The sequence below is a fragment of the Salvelinus fontinalis genome, chromosome 29 (genome assembly GCF_029448725.1).
Source record: "Salvelinus fontinalis isolate EN_2023a chromosome 29, ASM2944872v1, whole genome shotgun sequence".
Lineage (NCBI taxonomy): Eukaryota > Metazoa > Chordata > Actinopteri > Salmoniformes > Salmonidae > Salvelinus > Salvelinus fontinalis.
The window spans coordinates 37190475-37210218 of NC_074693.1; the positions used below are offsets into that span (position 1 = coordinate 37190475).

General features: G+C 42.2%; 1 protein-coding gene across 1 annotated transcript in view; it reads right to left on the reverse strand.

Annotated features, from left to right (window-relative positions):
• Window positions 1–19744, reverse strand: part of LOC129827948 (alpha-1,3-mannosyl-glycoprotein 4-beta-N-acetylglucosaminyltransferase B-like) — a 229780-nt gene that overhangs the window by 93998 nt on the left and 116038 nt on the right. The window contains exons 5-6 of the mRNA XM_055889251.1: window positions 10936–10982; window positions 8853–8966 (exon numbers count right to left, since the gene is read on the reverse strand). Of these exons, the coding sequence (XP_055745226.1) occupies window positions 8853–8966; window positions 10936–10982 (161 nt within the window). The remainder of the gene's footprint in view (window positions 1–8852; window positions 8967–10935; window positions 10983–19744) is intronic.

Genomic DNA, 19744 nt, shown 5'->3' on the forward strand with positions numbered 1-19744 from the left:
CTAAAACAACAACAGGTAAAATGGCGATGAATGGGCAGAGAGGGTCGGTTAACTACACACAGGGCCTGAGTTCGCGGCTGGGGCCGACAGATAAAAAAATTAATTAAAATAAATAAACAGAATGGAGTACCGTGATTAATGGACAGTCCAGCAGGCATCAGCTATGTAGCCAAGTGATCATAGGGTCCAGGGGGCAGCAATAGATGGAACAGGGAAGCCGTGGAGTAGTCGCTACTACGCTAGCATGCGGGCGACACAGCGTTTAAAGTTAGTAGCTCGGGGCTAGTAGAAGCGTCTGCTCCGACGGAGGCCGGTTGAAGGCACAGCGGATAGAGTATTCGTCGGCAGACCAGTCGTGGTGGTACGGCGGGGCGCCGTGTCGCCAAAGGATCCAAGCCAGATGGCGAAAGAGGTATTGTAGTTGTAGTAATTTAGTTTTCTAGCCGGGAGATGCGCCTGGCTCACAGTTAACTGGTGCTAGCTTTGGGGCAGGGGCGTTAGCCACTCAGTAGCAGCGTTGATCCGGTGCCAAGGTAGTGTGTTCTAGCCGTGTTTGAGTGGAGTCCGGGTGAACAACTGAGTAGGCCGGGAGGTGGGCCTCAGGGATAGCTTCGGTACTGGGTAACTCAGTGGGTGCTAGCTAGCTGTGAAGATCAGGAGTAATGGTCCAGGGATTACGGCAGGAATCCGGCGTTGTAGTGGAGAGATAGTCCGTTACTGGTAGGCTGGCGAGTATTATCCAGGCGAATTTTTTTAATAAATATTTTTAAAAAGGGCTGGTACCTGTGCAGAAGGTAAAGACTGCTAGCAGTGGCTAACAATGACTAAATAGCTTGTAGCTGGTTAGCTTCTGATGGCTAGGTGGTTCTTGCTATAAGGTCTAAAAATTAAAATAATAGCGGTTCCATATCACATTGGGTGAGGCAGGTTACTGGAAGGTATAATTGAAATCAAATGGAGAAGAGATTGAAAATAAAATTGAAATATATACAAAAAATACGAAAAAATACAAAAGCACACGAGAGGACGGACATAACACGTCTGCACTGCTATGCCATCTTGGATATTTAGTCTTGGATATTGGATATTTAGGTGAAGATGAAAAATGATCAGGCCTACTGTACATTTTACTGTAGAAATGATTGTTGAAAACAAGTCGAGGTTGGAACTGTTGCAAGTAGTCATTTTTAGTCTGAACTGGAATAAACTGATTGAAGCAAGATGCTTTTTGAGCCAAACACACACAGTTCTGGGATGCTCATCTGCAACAGGAAGTTGTCTCCTGCCTGACTGAGAAAGCAGTAGATGTTCTGATCCAGTTTGGCACCACATACCTATGCAAGTCAGGGTTCTCAAGTACAGAAACAGTCGCAATGCTGAGCATGACCTCAGTGTTGTACTGTCAAAAACTGAGCCGAGAATAGACATGCTTGTTGAAACCTTCAGATCATTTTTTATCTGAACTGTTACTTAGGGTTGCACGATCAAAAAGCCTGTGTGTGTGTGTTCTGTTATACATCTGTGTGATGTGATCAATCCGTTCATTCCAGTTCAGAATAAAATTATTTATTGTATTTTAACAGCAACAGTTCCAACCTAGACAGGTATGTAAGAGTGTTTTTAATGGGGAAAAATAAACATGAAAATATATTTACGGGTATTTCATTGTTATTTGTTTTTGTCTATATTGCTTTTTTTTTTTAGGCATAAGGGCAATGAAATGTACCGATATTTAAATATAGTTGCATGTTTTCCAAAGCTTGGGGGCCAGGAAAACACAGAATTTCTCATTTGGGTCCCAGGCTGAAAAGGTTTAAGAACCCCTTGTCTAGGGCAATGGTGTCTAGATGGAATTTGTATTTGTGGTCCTGGCAACTGGACCTTTTTTGGAACACCATTATTTTTGTCTTACTGAGATTTACTGTCAGGGCCCAGGTCCGACAGAATCTGTGCAGAAGATCTAGGTGCTGCTGTAGGCCCTCCTTGGTTGGGGACAGAAGAACAAGATCATCAGAAAAGAGTAGAAATGTGACTTCAGATTCTAGTAGGGTGAGGCCGGATGCTGCAGACTGTTCTAGTGCCCTCACCAATTCGTTGATATACAGTGCCTTCGGAAAGTTTTCAGACCCCTTGACTTTTTCCACATTTTGTTACGTTACAGCCTTATTTTAAATTGATTTATAAAAAATGTTGCTCATCAATCTACACACAATACCCAATGTCGACAAAGCAAAAACAGATTTAGACATTTTTGCAAATGTATTAAAAATAAAAACAGAAATACTTTATTTACATAAGTATTCAGACCCTTTGCTATGAGACAGGTGCATCCTGTTTCCATTGATTATTTAAATTTTAAATTAAAAGTAACCTTTATTTAACTAGGCAAGTCAGTTAAGAACAAATTCCTATTTACAATGACGGCCTACACCGGCAAAACCCAGACGACACTGGGCCAATTGTGCGCCGTCCTATGGGACTCCCAATCACGGCCAGTTGTGATACAGCCTGGATTCGAACAAGGGTGTCTGTAGTGGCGCCTCAATCACTGAGATACAGTGCCTTAGACCGCTGTGCCACTCCTGAGATTATCCTTGATGTTTCTACAACTTGATTGGAGTCCACCTGCAGTAAATTCAATTGATTGGACATGATTTGGAAAGGCACACACCTATCTGAAACAGGATTGTGTCAAGGCACAGATCTGGGGAAGGGTACCAAAACATTTCTGCAGCATTGAAGGTCCCCAAGAACACAGTGGCCTCCATCATTCTTGAATGGAAGACATTTGGAACCACCAAGACTCTTCCTAGAGCTGGCTGCCTGGCCAAACTGAGCAATCGGGGGAGAAGGGCCTTGCTCAGGGAGGTCACCAAGAACCAGATGGTCACTATGACAGAGGTCCAGAGTTCCTCTGTGGAGATAGCAGAACCTTCCAGAAGGACAACCATCTCTGCAGCACTCCACCGATCATGCCTTTATGGTAGTTGCCAGATGGAAGCCACTCCTCAGTAAAAGGCACATGACTGCCCGCTTGGAGTTTGCCAAAAGGCACCTAAAGGACTCTCAGACCATGAGAAACAAGATTCTCTTGTCTGATGAAACCAAGATTGAACTCTTTGGCCTGAATGCCAAGCGTGACGTCTGGAGGAAACCCTGGCACCATCCCTATGGTGATGCATGGTGGCGGCAGCATCATGCTGTGGGGATGTTTTTCAGCGGCAGGGACTAGGAGACTAGTCAGGATCGAGGGAAAGATGAATGGAGAAAAGTACAGAGAGATCCTTGGTGAAAACCTGCTCCAGAGCGCTCAGGTCCAACAGGACAACAACCCTAAGCACACAGCTAAGACAATGCAGGAGTGGTTTCGGTACAAGTCTCTGGATGGTACCCCACGGCCTTGGAAGAAGAAATGGAAGAAATGTGTGTGTTTTTTGCTAATTTTAACTGCACACCCTGACACAGTTCCAATAGCTCGAGGCATCAGAAATTATGTGTATGGAACAGTGGTGTGTGTTCTCTTAGAGAGAGGACTGTCCTGTTAGAAGATGCTCTCACCCAGAACTTGACAACCACAGTTATTACTGGCCCTGGCCTGCCAATCTAAACAGAGTGGAAGTTTGATGATGTGTGTGTACGAGTTTGACGGTATGTGTGTGTAGTTGTGTTTTTGAGTAGGTGCATTTGTAAGAGTGTGCAGGTGTTTTGCATGAGTGTGCAGGTGTTTTGCATGAGGGTGCAGGTGTTTTGCATGAGGGTGCAGGTGTTTTGCATGAGGGTGCAGGTGTTTTGCATGAGGGTGCAGGTGTTTTGCATGAGGGTGCAGGTGTTTTGCATGAGGGTGCAGGTGTTTTGCATGAGGGTGCAGGTGTTTTGCATGAGTGTGCGTCTGCGTGTGTGGTTGGTTATGTGTGTGTGACTAGTTAAATACTTCAGCGAGACATGGGCCCCTGTCTTAAGTGCTCCTCATGAATAAGCAATGGCAATGGCATGTAGCAGCCCAGGGAGCCATTCTCCCTGCTCACACTCATTACTGCAGCACATAAATCACCACAGACAGACGCACGCACGAACACACACACTCGCACGTTAAACTAAACATACATGCAGAGACACATACTGAACTAAACACACACACACACACAAACAAACACACGCACACTAAACTTACTACACATACAGTACACACACACAGTCACAACTGCACAGACACACAAACCCAGACATGCAAGCAAAAGAAAAGACACAAAGGATAAACATCCCACACACACCCACTGTGGATGTGGTGGTACGTGCAGTGCACCTGCTAACACTAACACGATACACCTGGCTAATGTAGCGGTAATAATCACAAAGAGCTGGGACAGAATGTCTGTGTTCAACACAATAGCTCAACACCAGACACTCAACACCTGGACAGGCAGGAACTAATTATCCCTCTCTCTTTTTCTCTCACCCATCTGAGCATGTGGGCACAAGTTATGTGCAGGTGTGTGTAAGTGTGGGGATGAATGTTTGTACCTGGCGGGATTGTGATTGAGGAGAGTTGTGCCCTCCCTTTCCCAGATTAGTAATCATATCAGAGTGAGCCCGTTCTAAACCGCTAATCTGAACAAATCTCCCCGGATTACACACACAGGTGAAAGAGAGAGCCTGGCACGCCCACGGAGGAGAGGAGAGACAACAGGAGGGAAACTTCACTTGTACTGCACCTTTGAACAACTTGATTTTATCCTTCTGTATTTCTATCATAAAGCATATATTAAGCAGGCTACGTAAACGAGCTACAAAGTAGCCAAAGCAGTTAAGTAAACTAAGCAGGAGTTTTTTAAAACAGTGACTATTCTATTAGGTTTTTTAAGGGTTGTGGGGCGAGAGGTAAATTGAGTCTATGGATTACTTTGCCTTGGTAATTAGATAACCATGGCTGAGTTAGGAATAGAAGAGCTATGAGCAGCAGCACAGACACACGTGGCTGACTTGACTTCACACAGGCAGCCGCCTTCATCAAGTCTCATCTTCAAAATAACATGCAGCGCAGCCAAGCCTAAATAAAACAAAGAGCAGACTGACTGCGCGCAGGAAGGATCACCACACACAACCCCACACTCAGAGACGTACAGCCAGACTAACGCACAAATAAACAAAGAAAGGCAAACATACTTAGGCACATCCAGTCAGGTCCAAGTTTCAGGCTCCTGGAAGAGGCAACCATATATTTTTATGTAATCTAACCATAGCACCAGTTCCAATCCAAGTGTTAATGCCGTTTAATAAACCCCAGGGGATTACATTTGTAAAGAAAAATAGATCATTAATGGTATGTGGCTATTTTGCTTCCAATGGTTCTGGGACCCTTGTTAAGGTCATCAGCATCATGAACTTTACCCAGTACTAGGACATTTTAGCCCAAAGCCTGGTTGCTTCTGCCAGGAGGCTGAAACTTGGCCAGAAGTGAATCTCCCGGCAAGACAATAACCCCAAGCACACACAAAAATCCACAAATGATTAAATCACCACAAAATGAACATTCAACATTACTCAGTCTATGGACTTGAACACCATTGAAAACCTGTAGTTTGAATTAAAGCGGGCAGTCCATAAGCAAAGATAAAAGATATCAAGGATCTGTGGGCTGATGGTGAAGTAGACATACTTGGTATTCATATCACAAAATATATAAATGAGCTTTCCACAATGACTTTCCATAGAAAACTAGTCAAAATAGACAAGATCCTGCTACCATGGGGAGGTCAATACTTGTCTATTTGTGGAAAAATTACACTGATTAACTCCTAGGTCATATTTCAGTTTAGTCATTTACTTATGGCCATGCCTACTCCTGATGATTCGTTTTTCAAATCATATAAGCACATTTTTCCCCCCCGGCTTCATCTGGGATGCTAAACCAGACAAGATAAAACGTGCCTATCTGTATAACGAATATGAACTGTGTGGGCTGAGATGATTAAATATAAAAGCACTAAACCTCTCTCTAAAATCGTCACGTACAAAAGTATTACTTGAACCCAAAATGTTTCTCATGTAGATTACTAAGAAAAGCTCATTCGTTGTTTAAAAATGTATTTTTTGCCTTTGTACAGATTGCCATGCCTCATTTTCGATTAATTGTTCAAAGTATCTCTCTTTTTCAAACAAGCATTGCAGAGCTGGTTACAATTTCATCCCACAGAAAATATAGAACAAATATTACAAGAAATATTATGCTTGGACTTAAATGTGCTGTTTGATAAAAGACCTGCATTTATGGAAAAGATGTTTGAAAAGGGTATTTTGTTTTTAACTTATATTGTACATTGGAATTGTAGAGTTATCTTTCATGGAGTTATCCAAATTGTATGGGAAGGTCTGCTCAATCCAATGACAACCAATTGATTACAGCATTACCCCAAAAATGGAGCAGGCAGGTTGCAGTGGCAGGTAGGGAACTGGTCTGTCTGCCCAATATAAAGGATCAAAACTGGCAGAGGAACAAAAATAGCACAAGAAAGTATACCAGTTTTATTTGAGGACCAGGATGTTGACAGCAGTGCAGAATGCAAAATAGATGGGAAGAGATTTTTTATGCACCGATTCCATGGCACAGGGTGTATGGGTTGATTCAAGACTTCGTGCTTTTCAGTTAAACATATTGTACCGAATTCTTGCCACCAACAAAATGTTGAATATTTGGGGCATACAATCATCCCACCTCTGCAGATTTTGTTGTAAAGATACAGAATCAATAGACCATTTGTTCTGGTATTGCCCTCAGGTAGCCCGTTTCTGGTCTCGGGTTTGGGAATGGCGGGAGAGGTTTGTGGGGGTCCCGGATGGTTGAGGGGCAGCTGTCTATTTCACAAGTACCAACACACGGGTGTGATCATTCTACAGTGGTCCCGGTGTGATTAGAACGCTGATTTAGAACGGACAGTTTCGAATGATGCAACAATCAGTATTTGAGCTGGCCACACTTTTTTCAGAAACAATTTACACAAACACAGTCCATAAAACGTTATGCCCAGAATATGAGCAGTTTATTTTTGGGTGCAATGTTCAGACATTCACAGAAGTATCTACAGCATAGCACAATCATCCAAACCGGGAAAATGTTGGCTACATTTGTCCTAGCGCTAACTGAGGAAAGATTGACATAACACAAGCGGTCATATTTGTATAACTCTCGCTGACAAACTACAATATGAATTAGCTAATATAAATTACTATTCATAATTAATCACATCAAGGGTGAGCTCACCATTGATCGAAATAATTGAGTAAAACACTACAAATCGAAAGTAATCCGACGATGGCTAGTTTCTGCGCGCTGCCATGCTTTTTTATCCTCACAGAAACCAAAGATAATAAGAGGAGACAAGATGAGTTTGGTCTGTTTATAGTATGCATGTTCATACATGGGGGGGGGGGGGGGGTCATCCACCATCATTCACATCCCACCATTAATTTCCGGAAGTCCCCCAAAAAATTTGTGAACCCTTACTCACCTCATTTTGTTATAATCCAACAGACGTCCAACAGATCCAACAGACGTGAAACCCAGAATGCATTGTATGTCAACAAACATGGCTACACACTGCTGGAATTAGCATAGCTCATCATAATCAGTACAACCTTCAAAAAAGTATTTTACACACATAATATGTGCCCATTACAATCTATGCCACAACCTTACCTCATTTGCACACACTGTATATAGAACCTGTTCTCAACTAGCCTACCTGGTTAAATAAAGGTGAAATAAAAAATAAATATGCAAGAATCGGAATGCATGAAAACAATTGGGAAGTGCTTGGGGAATTTTGTCCGCGTCAGAAATGTACCAAAAATGAATTGTTTGCAAAAGTAAAAATGTCTATTTTTAATGTGAATGAATGAGGAGGCGGAACACACCTCAATTCAAACTGTTCTTAGAAAATAACAACTTGTTAATAATTCGTTGTTAATTTGAAGTAGAAACAGCCTATAAATAAAAACAGGCTAAGTGCCTTGATTTGAGTGCAGCGCGGATTAAATGTACTGTTGTGTAACAATCACAAACTGCAACCGAGAGAACGTTCTAACATCACGTCCCATAAAAGAAAACTCACGCTGGGGCGACCGTTAGATATTTGGAACTCGCGCATGAAAGGGTTTTATGATAAAAAATATATAACTTGTTAAACAAAATCTCTTTCTCTGAGCAATTGTATTAGTATAAAACAAATAAATACATTGAGCATAAGATATAGCTCAGTATTTGTATTATTTATTTTATACAGTCTTTTTTTGCTCATCTTTATCAAGGGTGCCCAATTTTTTTTACCTGACTGTAAATACTCACACACACCAACACATACACAGACAGGCACTTAGGTAGACAAGTAGCGAGTTAGACACACAGCTAGATAGCTAATCAAACAGACCAACAGACAGACAGATTCTCTCATACACACATTTATGCACGCATAGTCATGACCATTACATATTCACACATGCAGAAGAGTGCTAAATAAAAGAAGACAACAGTCTCGACGTTGGAATGTCACACACGCGCATTCATTCACACACAGCGGGGTACTAAATAAGTGACGAGAGAAGGGGAGACACAGGTGATGTCATCAAGTCACACAAGATCAGAGCAGTGGAGTGTCCTCGACTCGACCTGACGGTATTCCACACACACGCACGCGGGCGCACACAACAAGGAATCGTCACAGCATCCTCATATGAAACAACGGGCCACGGTTCAAGACAAGACTTGAATTTAAACTTGTCTCCTGTACTGAACTGCAGTGGGTTGCTCAGACAGTTGTGAAAGCTGCAGCAATCTGCTGGGAAGGCTGCCGTCTTACCTGACCCTCTCCTTGGGGTCTCCGAAGGACTCTTTCAGACGGGAGAAATCGGGGTAGAAGTGGACTGATGGAGAGATGATCTCTAGAAGACCTGACTGGATCTCAACTGGAAATCTAAAAGAGAGAGAAAGAGGAGGGGAAAGAGAGAGAAGGAGGAGAGTAAAGAGAGAGAGTGGAGAGAGATATCAACTATACATTTTATTTTCTACAACTATCATACAGACACAGCCCTGTTAGGATAGACAGAGAGACAAACGGACAGACACGACAGCATGTTGGTCTCTCCCACCCTGTGCATAATCACTTCCTCTCTTGTCAGGTTATTCAAATGCCTGACAGGCACACCCAACAGGAAGCAGAATTTTAATTCAATACAATTCAAATGGCTTATTTAACACCATAGTAATGTTTATTTTGACATAATGTATGGTTACCAATACCATGTAGCATAAGCTTGAAACATTTCATTTTTAAAACTCGTTCTCCTATAGCAATGTTTAATAATTACAGTGGACTGGAAATATTTTAAGATCCTGTTGTGGGTTGTACATTTAATAATTACCTTAATGTTTTTAAATATGATTTAAAAAAAATACATTTCCCAGAATGCATTAGATCAAACACTGCAGTATGGAAGGGAACAATGTAACATTTCATGACAAAGAAAAATACAAAAATATAATCTTTTGATAAAAGATTTGACAAACAAATTAGACTTTCATGTTTCACATCTCAGTTGAATTGGTTTGAATTACATTTTACTTCCTTCCAATTCTGCTTCGTGTGGGGTGTGGCCAACTCAAATTCAATGTTTGAATTTAATTAAATTCAGATAAGGACGTACGAAGAGAGAGAGGATCCAATCATGAGAGAGACAGGGGTCAAGTGTGCATCACTAACCCTGCCAATCACCCAGGACAGGAAAAGCTGCCCCTTAGGAACTCCCACGCACTAACTCACAATAGTTCACACCACACACACCCACACACGCTCTCTCTCTCTCCTGTGTTTCCAATCTCACTGAGAGAACGACAAGGTGACAGGGGGCACATTCGACCTCCCTCCTCCCCTCTTCTCTTCCCTCCATACCACTCCCCTCCCCCTTCCTTCCGTCCACCCCCATAGCCATCTCCAACCATGTCCCAAATGACACCCTATTCCTTATGTAGTACACAACTTTTCCCCAGGGCCCATCAGGCTCTGGTCAAAAGCAGTGGACTTTAGGGAATATGGTGCCATTTGAGACGCAGCCCATTTCCCCTGAGGTGACACTGCTTGGGGACTTAGGGGAGTGACAGTGACGGAGTGACCACTGGTATCATCTTGGGTCCAAAAAAAAAAAGCTCTGGCTCAATCTCCCACTGACAAACATGACTGTCTAAAACAGCAGGGTCTTAAACTTGCACAGTGGGCATTTTGTGAGGGGGGATACTGTCGGTCTAGGGAAGTGGCTAGGAGGATGGGTTAGGTTTGGGGAATTTAGGATTGTGAATGGCACTGAAGTGTGTGTCCCCACAAGGTTAGTTATACAATACTTTGTGTGTGTGTGTGTGTGTGTGTGTGTGTGTGTGTGTGTGTGTGTGTGTGTGTGTGTGTGTGTGTGTGTGTGTGTGTGTGTGTGTGTGTGTGTGTGTGTGTGTGTGTGTGTGTGTGTGTGTGTGTGTGTGTATGCATGATGGAAGGTAAACAGGACACAGTGAAATGCACACACCACACATAAACAAACATGCATTCAAATAGAAATACACTATGCACACACACGTCAAAGAAGACAGATGTGCACACGTGTGGAATAGATCCAAGACTTAAACAGACAAGCAGAGACCAAACGTGACATAAGTCACAAGTAGAGTGAATACATCACACACACACACACGCATGCACACACAAAAAAGTAAATGAACATGCAAACATCAAACGCAGGTAGCAAACACACAATAACAAAATAATTTTAAAATACCACACACACAAACACCTTATTCCACAGGTCCACCCAACACACACTGAGCCCGAATAGAAAGTGACAACAGTCCTCTCCATGGAGAGGCAGGTCTCCATGGAAACAGCATCCCGTAGTACTTACAGGCGCTTGAGGTTGTCAGCCACGCTGTTGGCATACTGTTGGTCCGTCTGCAAAACAAGAAACTTATTAATACAAAAATACAAATAAAAACCCATTGTCAATGCCGTTTTCTGTTCCATTAAGAGATGGTATGGCTGCAGAAATAAAGCCTGTACATGATGTACACACTGTTCCCATGTGCACTGCACTGCTGTACACAAAGAACGATTTGTCTACAAGACTTTTGCCTTTGTCAGTTACAATCTGCCCTGGATAAAAAATAAAACAAATAGCTTTTCTATCACAACAACAACGTCACAGTAATTGTGCAACGCATCAATAGTGTTCCAAGATAGCCACAGTGGAGATTGTGGGCTGTTCCAGTTTCCCCCCAAGTGGAAGCACCGGGTTGATGGTGAAATTATCTGGCTTTGTATAAATCCGGCATCCAGAGCTGTGATGAGGTCAAGGAGAGGATAACATGTACACACGTATACATCCACTGGCCAAGTTTGCTTCACGACTTCCATATAAACTCACAGGCAAAACCAAAATCATGCTTGTTCAAAAGGGTTTGCCTCAAAAAAGTAATGCACAGTAACATTATGCAATACCAATTATTAATTGTTTAACTAACAGCTGACGCCATCTTTCTTTGCTTGTTGCTCAGACTAGCCATGCCCTTCTGGAGGGCTAACTCCAAAACTTTCCTCAGAAATTTCTTGGCCATTAAACAACAAATGATTCCAAATTCCCTGACTATGTATCTCCATCCCGAAAGGCTGACAGATGGAGAGAAGGATGGAGGAGCATTGTAGGTGGAGAGAGAGAAGCAAGGGATCAGACGTCTAACAGGAAACACCTGGGATCACTGATCGCATCCTTCGCTCCTCAAATGAACCGGACGAGAGAGGAATAGAGGGAGGGAGGAAGGGAGGGGATGGGGACTATCACAAGGGAAATACAAAATATCCTGTCAAATTTCCACCCTCAGTGCCAGGACAGCTATGAAAAACATTATCTTGTAAACAGGAGAAACCAGTAATTATTGACACCCTTAATAAAGATGAGCAAAAATGACTGTATAAAATAAATAATTAAAATACTGAGATAAATTGTATGCTGAAATAATTGGGAAATTCTATTATTTTATGCTAATACAATTGCTCAAAGAGATTTCACTTAACAAGTAATATTTTTTTTTGCAAAAAGATAGGGGTCCCAATTATTGACACTTCTGTTTTCGAATACCTTTCAATACCTCACCTTGCAAAGATAACGGCAACGAGCCTTTTCCTAAAATGTTATATGAATTGGAGAACACATTGGGAAGGATCTTAGACCATTCCTCCATGAAAATAGAACTCTTTGGCCATGAACACCAGGGGTGGGTTCGGCGTAGAAATGAGAATGCATAAGCAGAAAAGAACCCCATACCGACTGTGAAATATGGTGGTGAATCATTGATATTATGGGGCTATTTTACTTCCAATGGTCCTCGACCCTTGTTAAGGTCAACAGAATCGTGAACTTCATCCAGTACCAGGACATTTTAGCCCAAAATCTGGTTTCCTAAGTCAGGAGGCTGAAAAGGACTAGGGAAAGAGATAGAAGTGAGAGAGAAGAGATTGAGAGAGAAGACAGAGAGAGAAAATTGAAAAACTGAAGGAACACCAGACTGTTTTCATCTCTCCGAGGGGTTGGTGTGTGCTATATTAGGCCCCCGTCAACACCAGACCTCCCCACGGCTGATGAGCTAGTGGAGTGGCGCCCTCGTCAGCTCTGAGCCACTCCACTGGTGGAATGTACCATGACCCCAGAAGTGAGAAACAGGACCTCAGAGGTGACAATGTCTGCTGCAGAGTCCGTTAAGAGGCTTGCGACTTCAATTGACAGGACTGTCAAGGAACAAGCTTAAAAAGAATGACAGTCAGAAAATGACCTCTCCACATTGCGTTGGTGGTCTAGTACTTCAAGCCTTGCTTGACAACCTGGCACCCTTGGTCCTGGACATGGAATACACTTGAGGAACATGCGTGTATCATGACTTGTTCATGTGTTCAGCCAACGTGTCACGTGGGTTTTAGTGTATGCGTTTCATAGAACCATTGTTTCATATGTCATACACTGCCCTAAACTGTAGCCAATCAATTTGCAACAGTCAAGTAAAATCCAATGCAGTACAGAGAGGTTATAACTACCTAACCAGGGGACCAAGGCCATGGACGATACTATCCTAACTAATCCATTAACCTACTGTTCTAGTCCTGTTCCAACATGTAGTTACCTAGACAACGGAACCAAATTGTTTGCATCCTATTTGTTTAGTTCTGTGTTTTATTTGCTTATGGTCACACACTGACAGAGGGAGACGCGAGGGAAAGAGAGGGATGTAGAGACAGAGGGACAGACCGATGGATAGTTGAAGAGAGAAAGGGGAGTGTGACAAGTTTTGGAGGGAAAGAGAGGGATGGAAAGAGAGAAAGAAAGACTCAGAGAGCTGCTACTTCCGTGCTCTTCAGATGCCCCTATAGAGTCGTGGGTAATAAAAATGAGAGATGGCATAACCTATGACACATTCAGGAGAAGGAGAGAGATGGAAACACAAGAGAGAGAGAGGGGGGGGGGTGAGCGAGAGAGAGAGAGAAATACATAAAAAGAAAAGAGAACTACACAAAGAGAAACAAGGTGGAGAAAGAGAGGGGAAGATAGAGAAAGAAAGAGAGTGAGAAAGGGAAAAAGAGAGAGAGGCCTGCCAGCCATTGGAAAGTGTTAACTAATGCAGATGTCATTCACTGCCTTTTAACTATAGCCACTCTGGGGACTGTAACACAGACAGACTGGGACTCCACACCACACACACACACACCGCAGCAAGACACACACAGACACACATGCAGAGACGCACATGGACGCACACACACCACAAGGCGCTACGAGACACACGCACGCGTACACACAGGAACGCACAGGCACGCACTAACACACACACACGCAAAATCCATGTGTGGTGGGTGTGCGTCTGTGTGTGTGATTGACTAATGTTGGTGATAATAACTTGACGCATGGTGCATGGCTTAATCACACAGTTCTATATGTATCTCGCTTCCTCGTGACCTTTCCGGCTGGCCAGTCAGCTACACCATTAGTCAGTCTGCCCTTACGTTATGCTATTACAGCAGGGGAAAGCAATACACTGGGAGGGGCACACACACACACAGAAATAAACACATTTTGGTTATACATGTACTATTCATGCTGTTGCACGTCTTACATTCACATGCACGCACACACACATAATCATCCATCACCACAGGGTCCTTTGGACTTAAACAACCCTTTTACATGATTAGGGTTTCTTCACAATCGATTCCAGTGAACAAACACAGGCCTATCTGCGCGGCTAGCCTGTTCGCCATTGCAACACTAAGCAGGGGAGAGCGTAAAGGGGATACCTAGTCAGGTGTACAACTGAATGCGTTCAACTGAAATGTGTCTTCAGCATTTAACCAAACACCTCTGAATCAGAGAGGTGTGGGGGGCTGCCTTAATCAACATCAGCCCCCGGGGAACAGTGAGTTAACTGCCTTGCTCAGGGGCAGAATTACAGATTTTTACCTTGTCAGCTCAGGGATTGGATCCAGCAACCTTTCGGTTATTGGCCCAACGCTCTAATCACTAGGCTTACCTGCCGCCTCACTGGTGTACTGGACACCTCACACAACCACAATAAGGTGGTGCGGCCCACAAGCTCTGTTGGCCCATGCGCCTGTAATCGATATATACAGAATATACACATACATATATATAGTACATTCAAAGTATTCCAACCCCATCCCCTTTTCCCAATTTTTTTTTACATTACAGCCTTATTCTAAAATGGAATATAAAAGAAATCTACACACAATACCCCATAATAAAGTGAAAACAGGTTTAGATTTTTTAACTTTTTTTTTACAAATGTAATAAATATAAAAAACAAATACCTTATTTACCTAAGTATTCAGACCCTCAAAATTGAGCTCAGGTGCATCCTGTTTCCATTGATCATCCTTGACACACTATAACTTGGAATCCACCGGTGGTAAATAACATGTATTGCACATGACTTGGAAAGGCACACCTGTCTAGATAAGGTCCCACAGTTGACAGTGCATGTCAGAGCAAAAACCAGGCCAGTAGGTCGAAGGAATTGTCCGTATAGCTACGAGACAGGATTGTGTAAAGGGTACTAAAACGTTTCAGCAGCATTGAAGGTCCCCAAGAACACAGTGTCCTCCATCATTCTTAAATGGAAGAAGTTTGGAACCACCATGACTCGTCCTAGAGCTAGCCGCCAGGCCAAACTGAGCAATCCGGGGAGAAGGACCTTGATCAAGAACCAGATTTTTGACATTTTATTTAAAACATTGTATTTAACCTTTATGTAACTATGCAAGTCAGTTAAGATCATATACTTATTTCCAATCACAGCCTACCCCGGCCAAACCTGGACAACGCTGGGCTAATTGTGCGCCGCCCTATTGGAACTCCCAATACAGCCTGGAATCGAACCAGGGTCTGTAATGACTCCTCTAGTACTGAGATGCAGTGCCTTAGACCGCTGTGCCACTCGGGAGCCCCGTCTGGGCACTCTACCATAAAGAACTGATTGGTGGAGTGCTGCAGAGATAGTTGTACTTTTGGAAGGGTGACGGCCTAACAATGGTCATTCTGACAGAGCTCTATAGTTCCTCTGTGGAGATGCAAGACTATTCCAGAAGGACAACCATCTCTGCAGCACTCGATGAATCAGGCCTTTATGATAGAGTGGCCAGACGGAAGCCACTCAGTTAACTTCACTAGGGTAGGGGGCAGCATTCGGAATTTTGGATGAAAAGCGTTCCCAAATTAAACTGCCTGCTACTTAGGCCCAGAAGCAAGGATATGCATATGATTAGTAGATTTGGATAGAAAACACTTAAAATAATGTCTGTGAGTATAACAGAACTGATATGGCAGGCGAAAACCTGAGGAAAATCCAACCAGGAAGTACTATTATTTTGAAAGTCTGTTTTTCCATTGAAAGCCTATCCACCATACAAAGACTTAGGACCCAGTTCACGATCTCTATGTCTTCCTCTTCATGTGGTCAGTCTTTAGGCATTGTTTCAGGCTTTTACTCTGAAAAATGAGGGAGATACAGCACTTTCAATGAGAAAGTGTTTTTTCTTGTTTCTCCTTTTCTATTGACGAAACTTTTGTCCGGTTGAAATATAATTTATTATTTATGACAAAACAACCTGAGGATTGATTTGAAACATTGTTTGACATGTTTCCACTAACTTTTATTGTACTTTTTTGACTTTTCGTCTTGATGTTGAGAGTGCCATTGTGCCTTTGGATTTCTGAACTAAACGCACCAACAAAACTGAGGTTTTTGGACATAAAGAGGGACATTATCAAACAAAACGAACATTAATTGTCTAACATGTAGACTTGGGAGTGCTACCAGATGAAGATCATCAAAGGTAAGTGATTAATTTTAATGCTATTTCTGACTTTTGTGAGCCCTCTCCTTGGCTGGAAAATGGCTGTATGGTTTTCGTGGCTAGGCTCTGACCTAACATAATCGCGTTGTGTGCTTTCGCCGTAAAGCCTTTTTGGAATCTGACACAGCGGTTGCATTAAGGAGAAGATTATCTTTAAATGTATGTTAAACACTTGTATCTTTAATCAATGTTTATGATGAGTATTTCTGTAATTTGATGTGGCTCTACATTTTCACCGGATGTTTGTTTGAGACTGATTACTGTACATAACGCGCCAATTTCAACTGAGGTTTTTGGACATAAAGATTAACTTTATCGAACAAAACACACATTTATTGTGTAACATGAAGTCCTGTGAGTGCCAAGATCATCAAAGTTTAGTGCACCTAAAGGACTCTCAGAACATGAGAAACAAGATTCTCTGGTCTGATGAAACCAATATTGAACTCTTTGCACTGATTGCCATGCGTCATGTCTGGAGGAAACCTGGCACCATCCCTATGGAGAAGCATGGTGGTGGCAGCATCATACTGTTGGGATGTTTTCAGCAGCAGGGACTGGGAGACTAGTCAGGATCGAGGGAAAGATGAACAGAGCAAAGTACAGAGAGATCCTTGATTAAAACCTGCTCCAGAGCACTCTGGACATTAGACTGGGGCGAAGGTTCACCTTCCAACAGGACAACGACCCTAAGCACACATCCAAGACTACACAGGAGTGGCTTCGGAACAAGTCTCTGGATGATCTTGAGTGGCCAGGCCAGAGCCCGGATTTGAACCTGATCGAACATCTCTGGAGAGAACTGAAAATAGTTTTGCAGCGACGTTCCACATTCAACCTGACAGAGCTTGAGAGGATCTGCATATTAGAATGGGAGAAACTCACCAAATACAGGTGTGCCAAATACAGGTGTACCCAAGAAGACACGAAACTGTAACGCTGCCAAAGGTGTATCAACAAACTGTGGGTCTGATAACTTATGTAAATGTGAACATTTCTAAAAACCTGGTTTATCTTTGTCATTATGGGGTATTGTGTGTAGATTGTGTGTAGATTGATGAGGTAAAAAAAACAATTGAATCCATTTTAGAATAAAGGTGTAATGTAACAAATTCTGGAAAAAGTCAAGGGGTCTGAATACTTTCCGAATGCACTGTATATACAGTACCAGTCAAAAGTTTGGACACACCTACCCATTCAAGGGTTTTTCTTTATTTTTACTATTTTCTACATTGTAGAATAATAGTGATGACATCAACACTATGAAATAACACATATGGAAGCATGAGGTAACAAAAAAGTGTTAAAGAAATCTAAATATATTTTATATTTGAGATTATTTGCCTTGACAGATTTGCACACTCTTGGAATTCTGTAAATCAGCTTCATAGTCACCTGGAATACATTTCAATTAACAAGTGTGCCATGTTAAAAGTTAATTTGTGGAATATCTTTCGTTCTTAATGCGATTGAGACAATCAGTTGTCTTGTGACAAAGTGCGGGTGGTATACAGAAGATAGCCCTATTTGGAAAAGTCCATATTATGGCAAGAACAGCTCAAATAAGCAAAGAGAAATTACAGTCCGCAAAAACCAAGCGCTATAATAAAACTGGCTCTCATGAGGACCACCACAGAAAAGAAAGACTCAGAGTTACTTCTGCTGCAGAGGATAAGTTCATTAGAGTTAACAGCCTCAGAAATTGCAGCCCAAATAAATGCTTCACAGAGTTCAAGTAACAGACACATCTCAACATCAACTGTTCAGAGGAGACTGCGTGAATCAGGCCTTCACGGTCGAATTGCTACAAAGAAACCATTACTAAATGACAACAATAATAAGAAGAGACTTGCTTGGGCCAAGAAACACGAGCAATGGAGAATAGAAGGATGGAAATCTGTCCTTTGGTCAGATGTCCAAATGTAAGATTTTTGGTTCCAACCGCCGTGTCTTCGTGAGACGCAGAGCAGGTGAACGGATGATCTCTGCATGTGTAGTTCCCACAATGAAGCATGGAGGAGGTGTGATGGTGTGGGGGTGCTTTGCTGGTGACACTGTCTGTGATTTATTTAGAATTCAAGGCACACTTAACCAGCATGGCTACCACAGCATTCCGCAGCGATACACCATCGCATCTGGTTTGCGCTTAGTGGGACTATCATTTGTTTTTCAACAGGACAATGACCCAATACACCTCCAGGCTGTGTAAAGGCTATTTGACCAAGAAGGAGAGTGATGGAGTGCTGCATCAGATGACCTGGCCTCCACATTTACCCGACCTCAACCCAATTGAGATGGTTTGGGATAAGTTGGACCGCAGAGTGAAGGAAAAGAAGCCAACAAGTCTTCAGCATATGTTGGAACTCCTTCAAGACTGTTGGAAAAGCATTCCAGGTGAAGCGGGTTGAGAGAATGCCAAGAGTGTGCAAAGCTGTCAGCAAGACAAAGGCTGGATACTTTGAAGAATCTCAAATAAAAAATATATTTTGATTTGTTTAACAATTTTTTGGTTAGTACATGATTCCATGTGTTATTTCATAGTTTTCTTGTCTTCACTATTATTCTACAATGTAGAAAAAAGTATTTAAAAAATATGATTTTTACAGTATGTTTATGTAAATTACTATTGCAGCTGGAAACGGCTGAAAAAGCAGATTTTTTTCATGGATTATCAATAAAAAGCAATAAAACTGGAATTCTTTAACTAGTTTAGTATCTGGAGCATCAGCATTTGTGGGTTCGATTACAGGCTCAAAATGGCCAGAAACAAAGAACTTTCTTCTGAAGCTTTCATTGTCAATTTCTCGCATGGAATAGCCTCCATTTCTCAGAACAAGAATAGACTGACGAGTTTCAAAAGAAAGTATTTGATTCCGGCTTTTTTGAGCCTGTAATCGAACTCACAAATGCAGATGGTCCAGATACTAAACTAGTCTAAAGAAGGACAGTTTTATTGCTTCATTAAATCAGCACAACAGTTTTCAGCTGTGCTAACAAAACTGCAAAATGATCAATTAGCCTAATGATCAATTAGCCTTTTAAAATGATAAACTTGGATTAGCTAACGACGTGCCATTGGAACGCAGGAGTGATGGTTGCTGATAATAGGCCTCTGTACACCTATGTAGATATTCCATCAATGGGCCTCTGTACGCCTATTCCGTTTCCTGCTACAATAGTCATGTACAACATGAACAATGTCTACACTGTATTTCTGATCAATTTGATGTTATTTAAACGTACAGAAAATGTGCTTTTCTTTCAAAAATAAGGACATTTCTAAGTGACCCCAAACTTTT